The 16664-nt window shown below is 39.7% G+C and overlaps 1 protein-coding gene across 28 annotated transcripts in view; it reads left to right on the forward strand.

The window, feature by feature from the left end:
* The window catches only part of PPIP5K1 (diphosphoinositol pentakisphosphate kinase 1), a 239393-nt gene extending 226867 nt beyond the window's left edge, over positions 1–12526 (forward strand). For 27 of the 28 annotated variants that reach the window (XM_089676362.1, XM_089676373.1, XM_089676365.1 and 24 more), the window contains 2 exons: positions 3272–3379; positions 7888–12526. In XM_089676362.1, the coding sequence (XP_089532488.1) occupies positions 3272–3379; positions 7888–8363 (584 nt within the window). In that variant the 3' untranslated portion in view covers positions 8364–12526. The remainder of the gene's footprint in view (positions 1–3271; positions 3380–7887) is intronic. The other variant, XM_089676369.1, reaches the window with a different exon arrangement.
* Positions 12527–16664: the final 4138 nt, after the last annotated feature.

A 16664-nucleotide genomic window follows, 5' to 3' on the forward strand; every position in this document is an offset into this window, starting at 1 on the left:
ACCTTTTTACTTTTCTAGCGCAGGCTAGAAATCGTGTTTCTGATGCATGGGGGTTTATTTACTAAAGCTGGAGAGTCCAAAATCAGACTCCCTTCTGCATAGAAACCAATCAGCTTCTAACCTGAGCTTGTTCAATGAAGCTTTGGCAATGAAACCTGGAAGCTGATTGGTTTCTATGCAGAAGTGAGTCTGATTTTGCACTCTCCAGCTTTAGTAAATAAACCCCATGATGTCTAATATTCCCAGCAAATAATGTAGGAAAGCAATTATTATAAAAATTACTGTAGGAAGGAACAACTGAAATCTTATAGTAACTTTTTCCCTTTGAGAAATTTTGGCTTTAAAAAAAAAATGTGTTTTAATGTAGGTTCATGCCAGAAATCGCATAGGAATGCAGAGCCCTTTCCTGTACAATTCAGTGAGATGTGATTTTTAGCCCATTCATCTGAATAGACTGAAATTGCACTGGATTGCGCAAAAAGTAGTGCATGCACTGCTTTTAAAAATGCACTGCAACTGGATTGCATGGTAGAACAGAAAAATGTGATCTGGTGCAGGCAAATGCTATGCGTTTGAGATCTGCATTTGGGGCGTCCTTAGGAATCTGACACCCTAGGCAGATCACACACCCAGTGTTTATGGAATGCAGTGCAGGAAACAGGCATGGAACATTGGTTTCACACATCATGTTCGGGTGTGAACCGGCACTCCATTGATGCAGTCAATCAATGACTATTATTGACAGGTGGGAAGCAAATGGAGCTTGTTCACTTATTTGATATTACAAGATAAAAAGTAATATATTGATGTAATGTATTTTGATATTAGAAGGCATTTATTCATATGTTAATACTGTAAGGACATTCTTGTATAACATTAGAACTGTTATTCGTTTTAAACTTAAAGTGAAACTCCAGATTTGTAGTAAACCAACTATGCCTTCCTCCAGTTAATTATATGCAGCACATTAGAAACTTTGTAAGAAACTATAAAAGCTCATTTTGATGGACAGCAGTCTCTACTGCCCCTCTGAAAAGCAATATGTGGTGGAGGGTGGTAGAGCAGCGGCTTCCAGGCATTCAGGAGGTGATGTGGATGCCTCCTGAATGCCTGCTTTTTTGCTTAGATGAAGCTAAATTTTGTAAACACCACTGCATGCTTGGTGCTTAGCTTGGGATTGTCGCGTGGTCCCATTAATGTCAAACTTGACATGTCAAGTTAAAATTGCTATGGCACTTGCAATACCTCCTGTGGCTGCATGTTATCTTTTAGGTAGATGGTTGTGGCTCAACCACCTTGTTTTACCACCCTCTCGATATGAACAAAGTACAGTTCTTTGGACATTTACCGTACCCAGCAGGAAATCACGAACCTTTAAAAAAGGGCAAGGATAGCTGGGAACTGCCATGTGGGACATATACCAATGCAAAAAAAAAATACTGTTCAGTGGATGTGGAGTGGCTTATTGGAATCTGGAAGCCCTCAAAATCCACACCACAGTTATCTTCTTCTGAAGTTACTCTTATAGCAAATTACAGCTCCATGGCAATGTCAACAAACCAGCCAGGGCTGAGGTGACTTCTTTGGCAAAATATTTTCTTGACCGTATTTACATACCCTTTACTCATTCATGTAGGGGGAGGCCAGCTATCTGTGATTCGTCTTTATGTCAGATGGGACTTCCACATTCCAACAAGCCCCCTTTTTCCCCACAAAGACCCCCACATTCACCAAACCAGAGATGTGTGTGGGGATGAGGCCCATAGAGGGTAAAGTGCTTTGCGGCAGGGGACTTTTAGCCCCTTAGCCATACACACATACAAGTGTTGACTGCATGTGACCTGACATGGTTCAGGAAGGTGGGGGGGGTTACACACTAGCTGGCACCCCTTTTCATGACCAGCCAGGCTGCATGTCTAGGTAAGGTTCTGGCATGGATTTTGTTGGGGGGTCATGCACAAAACAAAAAAAGCATTATGGGCACCCCCAGTAGCTATACCAGACCAACCTTTATCCAAACATGCAGCCCCCCCCCCCCCATCGCTCCTGAAATATAGCAGACCATATGCCGTTAATATTGGAAGGGCACCTTGCAGTGGGGAAGACTTCCCTGTAAATCACTTTGTCCCTATGTTGATGGGGACAAGGACCTCATCGCCATATCTCTGACCTGGTGGATATGGGAGTCTGTGGGCGATTTATCGAAATCCGTAAGTCCCTTTAAAATAGAGTGGCCCCCAGATATTCAGCCATTCTTCCGTAAATTAATGAATCTTGAGTGCACCTTGCTACTCATTCACAAAAAAGAGCAAGTAAAAACAACCACACCATGAAAAGCTATCTATTAAAAAGTAATGCCCCACAATGTAAAACTAAAATCAATCACATCATGCAGTGATGTAGATCCAATGTCAATCACGAATGACGCCCTGTTGATCCACTTACAGAATGATCTGTGCTGCAATGATCCTCTCGAGACGCTACTTCCATCATAAATGACAGTTCCGTAGTACTGCTGGAATGTCAATACAGTACCAGTGATCCTAGGTGTGATTGACCAAATATGGTGATGACCAAATTTGGCTATTGATGTCATTCAAAATTCCTGTCATCCATCAGCTTGTTTACAATGTCCAGAAAGGTGTATTTTAGTGGCAGACGTGATACCACCACTAAATGAATGACTTCAGCTGCAAGCAGCCAGAGGTTTGGGTGGGTGGCCAAGCTGCTTATTGAGTTTCCCTGTTCAGCAAACAAGCTGGATTTAGGTCATACTCATGATCGACCCCAACCCAAACCTCATTGCTGATGTTTTTCTTCTTTTATGCTATATTGTAACTTGGGCTTTTCTTTACGGTCAAATTGCAGTCAGAACTTTTTTTTAGTTTCGGATAGTGAGCAAGGTTCTGAACTGCTTTAATAGAAGAAGGGGAAAATTTCTCTATTTGGAATGAGGCCAGCAATAAAAACCTGATACAGATTTTAAATTCTCCTGACTCTATGAAAGCAAGATGTGTTTTCATTGCGGTCTGTGTCACCGAGAGGTTTTCTCCCACATTGTCTCGTGACGACTCTGGAAAAAAATGGGAATTTCCCCAGGGTGGTCACTAACAGCAGTAGGAACCTAGTGAGGATACTCTTTCCCACTCTTATCCAAAATTAAAAAAAAGAAAGTATCAGTAGCCTTATTTTTAATCATATTTACTTCAGATCTATCCATATGGAGTTCCTTGTTTGTCAAAACTTTGTATTGTTTATCCACTTTTATTAGCTGGATGTGATTCACACCGCCATGCATCTGGCGATGCTTACCTGCCTCACAGAATCCTCTCTTCTTCTTCACTTCCCCTGCGCCAGCGTTCAGAGAGGCCACCCTGGTGTAAGTGCTTTGTATCTCCATTTTGTCTACATGGTCATGGTCCTAAGTTCACCACTTTTTTTTACATCAATGTCCTCAGTTTCCCCACCCCCTTTTACATCAAAGTCCTCATTCACCCACCCCCCTCTTCCCTTTAACATCAGATTCTTCCGCGCCTCCATCCCCCTTACCTTTTTACAGGAGGGTCCTACCTTCTGATCTTCAGTACAGCAATGCAGTTGGTAGAAAGCAGATATAAAAGGAGGTAGACCTCCACCCCTTCTGAATGCTGTGGCTGTCTTGAATGCCGCCCTGATTAAGTATCATGCATTTCCATGGTGCTGGGGGCCGATCTACTTGCACCATGGTCATTAATGTTGCCTTGCAAAAGTACCATCACACCGTGGATCTCCAATGTGGGTCCAGAGCTTTATTCAGCGATCACATTGTTTCAGCAAGAGCAACGTTTCCGAGTCTCGCCCAACCCCTTCATCAGACATGATGAAGGGGTCCTGCAAAGCTCAGAAATGTTGCATTTGCTGTAACAATGTGATCGCTGAATAAAGCTCTGGACCCACATTGGAGATCCACGATGTGCTGGTGACATTCTTCTGCTTTGACTATCTTTGGTTCCAGTCGATGGTCTCTACAACACCTGCTTACACACACAGCTGTTTCAGGAACGTGGGTGTTAGGATTGTGCATTGCAAAAGTATCAGGCACAGCGTGGCACATCTGATAAACACAGACAGCACACCCTTATCTTATCGAGAAACACTGGTCTAAGATTAGATTTTATTTACACTATATTCAGCTTTTTTGTTACTTGGTTTGCTGTTTTCAACTACATGTCTATCAAAATTGAGCAGAATCTCCCCTATTTTTATACATCATCACCAATAAATATTTGCTTGTTGTAAATATTATTTGTAGTAGTTGTCTACTTTATGCTATATTTTAACAAGTTATGACAAATGTAACTATTTTTAATTGTACAAATTATTTGTAATAAAGTTGTAGTTATCAGTATTCTGACATTTTCCCTAGTATGGTCTTACTCTCCTTTTCATTTGATGCCACCCACCTGAGCGTTTGGAGCTATCCCTTCCTCTTCAGTTTGCAGAATAGATTCACCACTCCCATCTACTCCCTCATTCTATTTATTGTAGTAATCCCTTGCTGTCTTGTTTCAATGTTGCAATCTCCATTTAAAGGATAAGCAGATCACTGGTGCCATGCAGGTCTCCCTCTGATCTGTCACTGTATATGCTTGCTCATACATCTCTTATGAGTGAACAGATCCTTACTGACAGGAAGACTCAATGAACTACATGAGCACCATGGTAGTTCATTGAGAACTACAAGCCGACAGCCTCAAAGGCTGTAGGCACTTGTCGTTTCCCCATTCACAGAATACTGCGAATGAGTGATGCCACCGGGCGGGCCGAGCCACCTTTGTTAAAATTTGTGACAGCTGGCGGGGAGGAGATGATCCCCCGCTAGCTGTCACAATGGGGAGCGGGGGGGACGGTCCGATTTGTAACATGTTACATGTTAAAACTTGAATATGGGTGTAACATGTTACGAAAGGTAAACTTATCCTTTAGTGAATTAAAAATGATTGTTATGGCGCCTAATGAAAAATGTGTATAATATGCAGCTGCCCCTAATAAGTGGATAACCACACTTGTGCAAACCAATAATTATAAATAGGTGCTACATAAATTATGTTCATGAACATATAAGAGGTTTGTTTCACAACAAGCCCCTAAACCAAACCATAACATTATATATATTGCACCTATAGTGGATGCTATATTCACCACTATCTTTACAATAAACAAACATAAAATTCAATAAAAGTCCAAAGGTGAGTTGAGTTTTGAAAAAAGTGACAGTCCTTTCTATTCCTCTATAATGTGACCCAAATAAGTGAGTAGTTTTATATCTTCACCATGTGCTGGCAAGGTGTAAATAAATTGCTCACTCACCAGACCTTTTGACCCCAATTAAGGTGGTCAGATGCATTTTTTGGTTATTATAGGGGACCATCCTCTCAGTCTTTCCTAGAATGTTCCTCCCCTCCAGCAGCTTTCCTTTGATAGGACCAGAAGCTATGGTAATGGGATATTCGGCAAAACCTCCGATTCCTCTGTTACTCAATGCAGGCTAATCCTTAAGATGTGGTGCCAGGCCGCTCCGATAAACCAGACAGATATAAAAGTGTAGCATTTATTCAATACACATTATGGGCATAAAGCAAACGATTTTGCACTCACATGGAGCGGTGCCTATATTACCAGCACCAGTATCTGCAGCTTGTGAATATCAAAGATGGCCGCCGTGCAATCCTGGCTTCGCTTTCGCTATGGCTGAACGTCCCCAGACCCAGAAGTGACATAGTCCTGCTTTGACGTATGTTTTGCCCAACGGCATCTTCTGGAAGTCTTCCTGAAGACGCCGCTGGGTGAAACGTAAGTCACTACGTCACTTCTAGGTCCGGGGACATTCGCCATAGTGAAAGCGAAGCCAGGACCGCATGGTGGACATCTTTGACACTGAATAACATAGAGGAATTGGAAGTTTTGCATTTGCACATTTGGAGCTCAGTGTACAGCTGAGAATAGAGCCGGGTGCTGTGATAATGTAACTCCGGCATACATGCAGAGTTACATCATTAGTGGCTGAATAAAGACACTAGTCTCATCCCAGTCTTCTTATTCCTGTGACAGGTAAATGCACCAGTAAAGTATAATGGTGACATCTGCAAAATAGGTGTGACTTGTTGTGATCTTAGTTTTGAACAGAGTAGGTAGGGATTAAAACGTTTGCTGTCTGTGCAATTGGGGAAATTTACCTTTATTTCCTTTTCCAGAGATGCAACCGGAAGTTAGAGGAAATCTCCCAAAGTGAGGGAAATTTCCCTTTTTAAACAGTTCTTCTTAGAACAAATTACCTAATTGGAAGATTTCCCCTTACCTTTTGTTGTGGAAACAACTGTAATTTTTTTGGTTTCCCCTTACTTTCTTTTTTGGTGATAGTAATCATCGTGACATAGTGGTGAATCTCCCCAGTGTGGACACAGACCATAACAACTTTAGAGTTCTTTTGCGCCATTCAAAACTAAAAAAAAAGTGTTGCCTAGAAATACATTTAAAGTGGAATTTCAGGCAAAACCTAATATAAATCTAAAAATGCTCTCCCCTGCACAACACCTATTCTCACCTATTTCAAGCCGCTCCACTCTGGTCATGGGATCTCCCTATAATAGCCAGCAGTGGCTACAGAGGAGAAGAGAGAGCTCTCAACAACGATGGTAATGCCTGAAAGTGGGAACATCACCCATAGACTTACTATGGCCCTTCCATTGTTGGCCCTCCCTCTTCTCCCTTGCAGCCACTGCCGCTGCCAGGGGAGACAGATCACGTGTCCAGACCACAACAACCTGAAAAAAGGTAAGTATACTGATGTTCGGAGGGAGCATTCTACAGCCAAACTGTTAGCAAAAAGTAAGAATTTAATTCTTCTGAATTTCATCCTTGGTTTTGCTGTTCCAGTTTGTGATGATTAGATGCACTCTAAAGGAATGTTTGCCTGAATTTTAAGGACAAGTTCACCTTTTGGAACATGTTACATGTTCCAGCCATATTTAGGGTGGAACATGTAACATGTACCAGCAGTGACAGCAAGCAGGGAATTTCCTCTCTAGGATCGCGGTCACTATTTAAAAATAACACGGCCATGAGGGGCTCCAACCACACGACCACGTCATTCATTCCCAGTTTCCTGTGAATGACTTGAACTACAAGTACCATCAGCCTTTGCTGCTGACAGCTTGTAGTTCTGAATTGACTTTAAGGTTGCTGATGAGCGGCCTCGTAGTTTATTCAAAAGTCCTGCAACTTGTAAACAGACAGCCCGTATCGGAGGTACAGGCTGAAAGCTGCAGGGCTTGTCTGCAGGAGTCTGACATATCCACCGATCATGTGTGCAATGCTTTCCATGCTCCTTAGGGAAAAAATAAATGCTAATTTTTTTCCCTACAAAAATATGTGCATTTATTATATTTTCCCAAAAAGTGAACTTCTCCTTTAAGAGCTTGCATGGCAAAGTGCACATGCACTGAATCTATGCCGGGCTATGATTTAGACACGTTGGCTCTCAGCTGATGATCTAATATGACACTTGTCATCTGATAAAACAGTGTTTCTTAAATTAATATTAAAAAAAAAATGTCTCCAATTGCCTGCTACTGTCGATGTTGAGAGAAATGCAAACACGGCTTAACTGTTAAAAGGGCGGCAGCATACTACTATGTCAAATCAAGAATTTTCATTCTGAGGTTGTGCCCAACATTCTTCAGGCTCGCCTTCTGTAAGTTGTGATGCATTGTGTTATTTTGTAACCAAGCAATTTTGTATCAATAAATAACCAAAGCCATCTGACCAAAATAGCTGCAAACATGTCTATAAAACATAGGTTTTTTTTTTCATTTAATATTAACAATGCTTTTGTCTTGCCATTTGTAGACAGCAGCGGACCTTCCAGCACTGTGTCAAGTGCCGGTCCTTCATCTCCAACTACTCTAGATCTCTCATCACGTTTCAATTTCAATGATAAGACTTCACTAACTGAGGAGCAGAGAAGAAAGTTGAATCTTGATGACAACCTTCAACCAAGTCAGGTACAAGGCGAGGAGACTTCTAGCAGTCAGGAGGCCTGGCAGGACTTGCCTCCAGTGGAAGAAACATTGAGTCATGACTCTGCCTACCTAGCACAGCAGTCTCTTTGTGATGTGGCACCAACATCACAACCCTGCATGGATGAAGAAGTGATCGTTGGCATAGAAGCACCAGGCAACCCTTCCTTGCCATATCCACAACCTAGAAGTGAAGCTGCTGCTACAGGGAGCATAGTCTTTGAAAACCTGATACATCCGCGGTCAGTACTGGATGAACAAATACTAACAGAAATATCTTTACATGGTCAAGAAACATCATTGTAGGTCATAGATGAAACAATAAAAAGATGAGCCTTTGTGGATGGATCCACCAACCACTTATAAACTCTGCCGGCATAAACATTGTTTTTTTTTGCCCAAGAAAACTGCCAGGGTATTTACACTGTAGTATTCGTAGGTTGTGTTCCATTCTACGAACCTGTTAAATACAATTCTTCATCTGCTTCAAAGCCTACTGAACATGTATATTGTTACACGGAGGATTATTTAATCATCACTTTTTTTTGTGTGCCATTCTTTACAAAAAAACAAAGATGCTCATTCTTAGGAATAACTGGACTCAAATATCACATATGAGTTTGGTATTCTACAGATAATAAAATACTGGCGGTCAGTACGTATGGGCAACCACTGTGCAATGAGCCTTCCACAATTATGAATCCATCCTGCTGTTTTGGATTTTGTTACATATTTAAGATTACCAGGAGTAGTTGTAACAAATTGTCTTGTTCAAAAAAATGTTCTATGTGGAAATTTTCCAGTCTACATTCTCTGAAGGGAATGTTTTAGGATGTTGACCTGGAAAAAAGGTTTGTTTTTTTTGCATTACAATGCCCATACCAGCAACTGTTGATGAAGATCCCATCATAGAATATTCTCAATCTCAGAATGAACATTATCTCAAGTCTCACTTTTGCGATGTCTTGGATAGAGATTTATATGCATATTCTAGTGACGTGAAGGCCAAGACAACCTGTGCAGCTGGATCCTGGTTCCATGGATACCCTTGTAGTGAATTAAGAGGATCATTCAACACAGAGATCTTTTTGTTGGTGTTTTTAATGCACTAACATTTTTAACTTCTTAATGCTCATAAAGTTTTTGGCCCACCAGCACTAAAGAACTAAGATTTAAGAGTAATGTGTTTAAAGACATCAATGGTAGGTGCATGCAGGTGCACAGTTTTCACATGCCTGAATGTTGATGGTTTCTTGCAGATACAGTTTTTCATTTTGCAGTAATGGTATTGTAAACCTACCTAACAAGTACAGTACGGATGAAGTTCCAATGCTGCCATGAATGTGGTAAAACACACCCATGTAGATGGTGATTTCTTCAGTTGGTGCCATCAGGACCTCTTTATACTGCCATCGGAGGATTAGTCACCACTGTTTTTGGAACTCTTTTCTCTACAGGTGACACAGGTCAACAGACCAATAACCCTCCTGTTTTTTGTGTTTACATACTGCTCCATTACGTGCACAAGTTAGTTTGCAGAAAAACAAGAGCTTAGGTTCTAACCAGTGGGATCTAGTCATATTCTTTCTGCTGTTATACTCTGCACTAAATAGACAGTAAAGAAAATACAGTCCTGCAACTACAGATCCACTTGACATTTTTTAAGCTGGTGTCTCTCCAGTTAATGTTTGGTAATTGTGTGTCCCTGCTGCTGACATTTTGTACTGCGTACTAATACAAATATACCGTTAAACTAATCAACATAAGACAAATTACTGACATTATGCTAACCTTACCCACTGACCTCTCACGTCATAGTCCAGATTTAATTTCTGGTTGCTAGGAGAACCAGACCAGCAAGACGAACTGTTTCTTTTACAAAGCATTATGTGCTGTCCTGGAAAGAAAGGGTTTTATTCATTTGCACTTCTTCTAAACGGTACACATTGTGCCAGAAAGCTGTCAAAAATAATTGTGAAAGAAGGTATTTATAACCTTAGTTATATTCCTTTATTCTGGCTAGAAGACTGTATGTATAATTTACTACCATGGGTGTCACTTGTTTGCACACTGAAAATATATATTAAGCAGAAAAGAGCAGCTAAGGCTTTATTTTTCGTATAATGGTTAGACTTTACAGGGTCTATTTTAGTCCTGTAGGATACTTGAAGATACACAATGCAGTAAGGATATTTGCTTGAATGTGGTTCACTCACAGGACAAAAGTTAAATGTAGGTGCCAAAAGGAAATAGAGTTTTATAGCAGATATTTTCATCTTGCGTAGATTTGTAAGAAACCACAAATAATCATCAGCAGTTGGAAATGTAAGGTTGTGGATGTAAACAAATGTCATAGGTTGAAGAATGCTACGAAAGAAAGGGGTGTAGTGTCGTGCAACTGCAGCAGGTTAAAGTCCTGTGCTTTTTTATGGTTCTGATTGAACAAAGGTTGTGTACAGTACATTTACATATATATATATATATATATATATATATATATATATATATATAGAGACATTGGATATCTAGTATATATTATGATGGAATATGGTTTGTCCCACTGTCAACTTTTTCTAGCTTTTGTAAAACATTTGGTTATCATTTGTTACTAAATGTTTACTTGACACTTGTTTGGTTGGCTACTTGTGGGAAAAAAAAATATGGATGGAAGACTGAGGGGAATTTTTTAGTTTTAATTATGTCTCCATCAATATTATTAATTAATGTGGAAAACAAATATGGGGGATCACACGAAAATATGTACATTTTAACCGATTTTCTTTTTTTACAATGTTCACAGATTACCTTTAGCTGTCACTTTTATAGCGATCAATGGTAAATCTTTATAGTTAAAGTGTTACTAAACCCACAACAGTAAAATCAGTCTGTATATGCAGTAAAGCATGCTTGTTATACTCACTGTAGAGCCTAAGGGGTAAAGCTACGCACTATGTAAAAAGGTTCTTTGATACTGTCTTCTCTGATCCTCCCCTTCTTCCAGTCCCCAATTCATCCGCTAATAGTACAGAGCCCAAGGAGACACTGTACACATGCTCAGTTTGATGTGTATTGCTAGAGAGGATTTTTTTTTTGGGGGGGGAGGGTGCATGTGATCGACACAGGGCCATTCAGCTCTTTCCGTACAGAGGGTCAGGGGTCATGCAGCCTCATAGGACAGTCAGAGGAGAATGAAAACTCCTCCTACAAGATTAACAATTGCTCAGTAGGACACTGATAGAATTCTGTTATATACTCCAGATGAGAAAGGTATTTAGCATTTTATATTTACTAAAATAACTATTTCCATGTTCTGTGTACTGTGGGAGACCAGATAGTGAATGCAGGGTCCTGGGTTTAGTAACATTTTAACAGAAGCTTTGGGAAGAACATTAAATGAAAGCTGTCAGGACAGATGTGTGGCAGTTGGCATTGCTAATTTGTTTTTCAATGTACAGTTGCCAGGGTGTCAACCTTATTCTTGCAGTTGCTACTTGATGAGTCGCTGAGCTTGAACAAGCATTCAAGCAAGAGAAGTGTTGGTGTATCCTCTAGTAATGAAATAGGAGCACAGCCCTGTGCTTTCAAAAACTAGTCACAAGTAACAGCCTAGTTTTACCTGGAAAGTTCCTATAAAGCTGTTGGAATATGGTAGTGAAGCTTAATGGTATTTTGTAGATTACATCCACTTCAGACCACTTTACCGGTAATGCATAGCTGATTTTTGTTTTTACTCCTTAGAAATGTAAAGTATAGCACAGAGAACAGCTATCTACTACAAAATGTTATGTTCTCATACTTGACTGGTCCCATTCACTCCGGTGTACCTCAGAACCACAGATAAAGGTGCCTTGTGGTTCTAAAACTGTTTTTGGAGCACTAAAATGCATTTTTCCCAAAATCTTCTTCTTTCTTCTAGCTAACCCTGTTCTGTGTGTATATACCGGTATATATGTCACAGAAATGAATGTTTATTTTCCTGCTGTAATGCCATTTTCATGTGCTCCTGATTGATGCTTTGGTGTGAATGCGACCTTAAACAGGACTTCTGGTTTTGATTTGCTGAAATAGGAATTTATATACAACCGTACATTGTATCCAGCATTTCAGATCCTTTCATTTTATGTTAATTTCCCATTTCTATGCTGTTATTTAAATGTAGATACAAAAAATTATAAATTGTGACAAATGTCAAAATAATGTGAAAAACACAAAATATAAATGTTTTATCAAATTTGAAGCCCTAAAATTAGGAAGTGGGGAAGTGAAGAGTTGTGAGTGCAAAAGTATTATTGCATTGGATGTGTAAAAGGAAGATGATATTTTTGAATAATCTATTAAACATGTAACTAAAATTCTATATTGTATACAAGTATATATCTATGTAGAACAAGCAGCTGTCTAATTTAATTATTTATCAGAACTGTTTGGACCATGTACCACTGTGCTGAATACAAGATATTCATGTCTGATATTATGCTCTCGTTATTTTTCTCTTTGCATTAGTGAGCAGTGGGTGGTTTTTAGGTAAACCCCTAATTGTAATTGAGATTCAAACACCTGCAGGACATGCTGTTTTTGTAGTTCATTGTAAATTTTGTGGGGCTTAGAGTGGAGTTTTTTGTCACTTTTTATTATACTACTGTTTCTATATGTTGTTTTACTAGTGTATGTATAAGATTTACATATTTTATACTTCTCTGTTCTTCAGTACCTTTAGAGATTTATTAACAAATTCCAAATATATAAGAAAACCAGGGGAAATATACATTTGATAACATGATACATTAAGTCGTTCATATTTTTGTGTTAATAAAGTGGAAGTTTACTCTAGAGTTATTCAGTGAACATTAAACCATATAGCAGATGTACCTTAAATGCACAGCACCATATTTGACTTCTGGCCATGCTATGGTTGTCCAGCAATAAGCATCAAACACCTGCTGGCTATTACCAGCAAAACCATGCAACTCATGGGGATTGATTTAATAAAACTAGATCGTGCAAAATTTGATGCAGCTGTTCATGGTAGCCAATCAGCTTCTAACCTCAGCGTATTCAATTAACACACTGTAGTTTTAGTAAACAAACCCCATGGTGTCACTCAGCTACCCCACCCCAGGTTCATCAGGGCACAGGCGAAGTGCGTTCAAACTGTTTCCAGTGAGGCTTTGTACTCATAGGACTTCGGTAGCATGTGTTCCATGGTGTCACTGGTAATAGTCGGCAGTCTTCCTAAGCTGATTGCTGGACAACTGGAGCATGGACTGAAGTCAAATATGATGCTATGCATTTATCAAGGTACATCTGTTATATTGCTTTTTAATATTCAATAAGTAATTTATATGGTAAACTTCCACTTTAAGGACCCCCTCCATTTTGTATGTTCACATTCTGTTACCTAAAGAGGTTTTATATGCAACTTTAAGTTTTTTTCTTGATTTCCTGAAACAGGCAAGTCATGCATAATAAAACATAGACAAAAAACAGCCCTACATAATGCAGTAGGTCTCACAGATGTGTTATAGTTGGCTGTCTTAAGGACAAGTGTGGAATGCTGAAAATAAAAACCAAGAACAAAGGCTCCTTAGGATTCATCTGGTATAATTATTAGGGGACAACTTGGATGTGTTAGCTAGGATCTAGAGATTATCTACTGGTGGTAAGATTTTAAAGTGAGCGTGGCACAAACCTGGCCACATCATACAAAGTAGAGGTAACTTTTAGTAAACACTGCATTTCAAATTGTTCTGTAGAGCTGGATATTGAAGATTCAAAACTGAAGATATATGAAAATCTCACATTATCCATCGAGAAGTTGAGCTTGGACCCACACCTTCAACCTCCTGAGCCTCCCTTTTGTTCCTTTAATGTGGGTGCTGTAAATAGATACTGTCACTACCTTAAAACAAAAGTACTGGTAAAAAAACACAGCATTTTGAAGTACATTTATAATATTTACCAGTTTCACTTTCCTGCAGCTCATGTTTGCTCTCTTGCAGAACTATAAGTGCCAATAGAAACTTCAGCTTCCGAGATGTCCAAGTGTGTGCTGGTTGTCTACTTCTATTTGCTGCATGCTGTGGTTTCTTCCGCCAGCTGCTACGTCACAAATGTGTCCCTGCAGCTCTGATGTGCACAGTGGGGACACACAGTCATCCATCACAAATGTGCTGAATAGAGATGTAAAAGTTCAACAAATGTTTAAGCCATACGGAAAAAAAGTTTTTTTTCCCCCTGTTTTTTCCAGATAAAAATGGAAAATGAAAAACTTGTGTGGAGTAGTTTTACAAATTGTTGTAGAAACACATTGTGATTATTCAGAAGCAGCAGAAAGACTGCTTCTGGAAGGAGAACTCTGGAGAGAAAAGCTACTTGCACTTTCATTATGGTCCTTATTTAATTCCATAAAGTATTTTTTTTATGTCCTTAGGGCACCTCTGGCACGCCAAGATGTATTTTGTCATCCTTGTAGCATTTGGGAAAGAATATTTCTTCTCACCATATTTGCAAATTGCAGCTTTGCTCTCAGCAGAAATTGCACTGTGGAAATGTTTCCAAACTTTAGATGTTGGTCACACCATTTTACTGAGAGGAGGAAAATAAAAAAAAAAATACTAAGCAGACTATAGGGAAACATTATGCTGTGTTGGTGGAGAACATTAATAGGAATCATTTAAAGGTTATAAGTATAAACTAATTTGTCAGACAAATTTACCCTCATACTTATCAATTTTAGGCCTAAGAGGACAGAAACTATCACCTACTGTATCCCAACAATCACCCAACTGTAGGAGGTACAAGATGGAGTCCACAAGCAAACTAAACTGGAGCCTTTCCTCTGCGATGCCCCCTAGTGGAAGAAATGCATATTTCTCTTTGAGAACGGTTTTTAGAAGTACAGTGTTACTTCAGTTGTATTCCAGGATTTGCTTGTCTTCAGCTAAGAGAACTTGCAATACTTTAAGACTTTAAATCTTTCATTAAGGTCTTCATGTTCTATAGTTTGAATGTCGTAGATATAATTTTGTCATTGCAAAAGAACATCTTCCAAAAAACTTTTTTTTCCCCAGGCTTTCTCATCTCTAGTGCAAAAGCAAAGATAATCTGCAAGGGAAGCAGTGCTGGTTCGTGATATATAGTAAAAGTGCTTCACTTAAAGTGGTTCTACAGCCTGCGGCTCTCCTGGCAGATCGATTGCAGCAGGAGCCATTGGCCCCCGCTCCTGTCAATCAACACCAGTGACGAGAAAGCGGGCGGTAGAGCCGAGTTCCGCTGGCTGTCTCGTGAGCGAATCTGCGCAAGTGCCCCCATGGGAATCAGCTTCCTGTTGGGGGCACCAGCAAGAGGGGAGGAGCCAGCATCGGGACCCAAGAAGAGGAGGAATGGGACTGTTCTGTGCAATTGTTTTGCACAGATCAGGTAAGTATAGACATGTTTGTTATTTAAAAAATAAATGTTTCCTTTACAATCTTTGAATTTTTCCTTGATTTTGATCTGCAGTTTTCACAGATGTGCAATTTTAATCATATCCGATAGTGGTAGTTACTTACCGGGCTTTAGTTGCTAAATATGAAGGTTTTTTCAAGGAGTGTATGCAAATGCATCAGCATTGCAAGGCGTCCACTAAATTAACCTTCTGATATATATATATATATATATATATATATATATATATATATATATATATACACATATATATATATATATATATATATATACACACACACACACACACACGTGAAACTCTACAAATTAGAATACCATGCAAAAGTTCATCTATTTCAGTAATGCAACTTAAAAGGTGAAACTAATATATGAGATAGACACATTACATGCAAAGCAAGATAGTTCAAGCCGTGATTTGTCATAATTGTGATGATTATGGCTTACAGCTCATGAAAATCCCAAATCCACAATCTCAGAAAATTAGAATAGTGTGAAAAGGTGCAATATTCTAGGCTCAAAGTGTCCCACTCTAATCAGCTAATTAAGCCATAACACATGCAAAGGGTTCCTGAGCCTTTAAATGGTCTCTCAGTCTTGTTCAGTAGGAATCACAATCATGGGAAAGACTGCTGACCTGACAGTTGTGCAGAAAACCATCATTGACACCCTCCATAAGGAGGGAAAGCCTCAAAAGGTAATTGCAAAAGAAGCTGGATGTTCCCAAAGTGCTGTATCAAAGCACATTAATAGAAAGTGATGTGGAAAGGAAAAGTGTGGAAGAAAAAGGTGCACAAGCAGCAGGGATGACCGCAGCCTGGAGAGGATTTTCAGGAAAAGGCCATTCAAAAGTGTTGGGGGCTTTCACAAGGAGTGGACTGAGGCTGGAGTCAGTGCATCAAGAGCCACCGCACACAGATGGATCCTGGACATGGGCTTCAAATGTCGTATTCCTCTTGTCAAGCCACTCCTGAACAACAAACAACGTCAGAAGCATCTTACCTGGGCTAAAGAAAAACAGACTTGATCTGTTGCTCAGTGGTCCAAAGTCCTCTTTTCTGATGAGAGCAACTTTTGCATCTCATTTGGAAACCAAGGACCCAGAGTATGAGGAAGAATGGAGAGGCACACACTGCAAGATGCTTGAAGTCCAGTGTGAAGTTT

Source organism: Staurois parvus, unplaced genomic scaffold (genome assembly GCF_062004578.1).
Source record: "Staurois parvus isolate SC_StPar_1 unplaced genomic scaffold, SC_StPar_1.0 ptg000168l, whole genome shotgun sequence".
Taxonomy (NCBI): Eukaryota; Metazoa; Chordata; class Amphibia; order Anura; family Ranidae; genus Staurois; species Staurois parvus.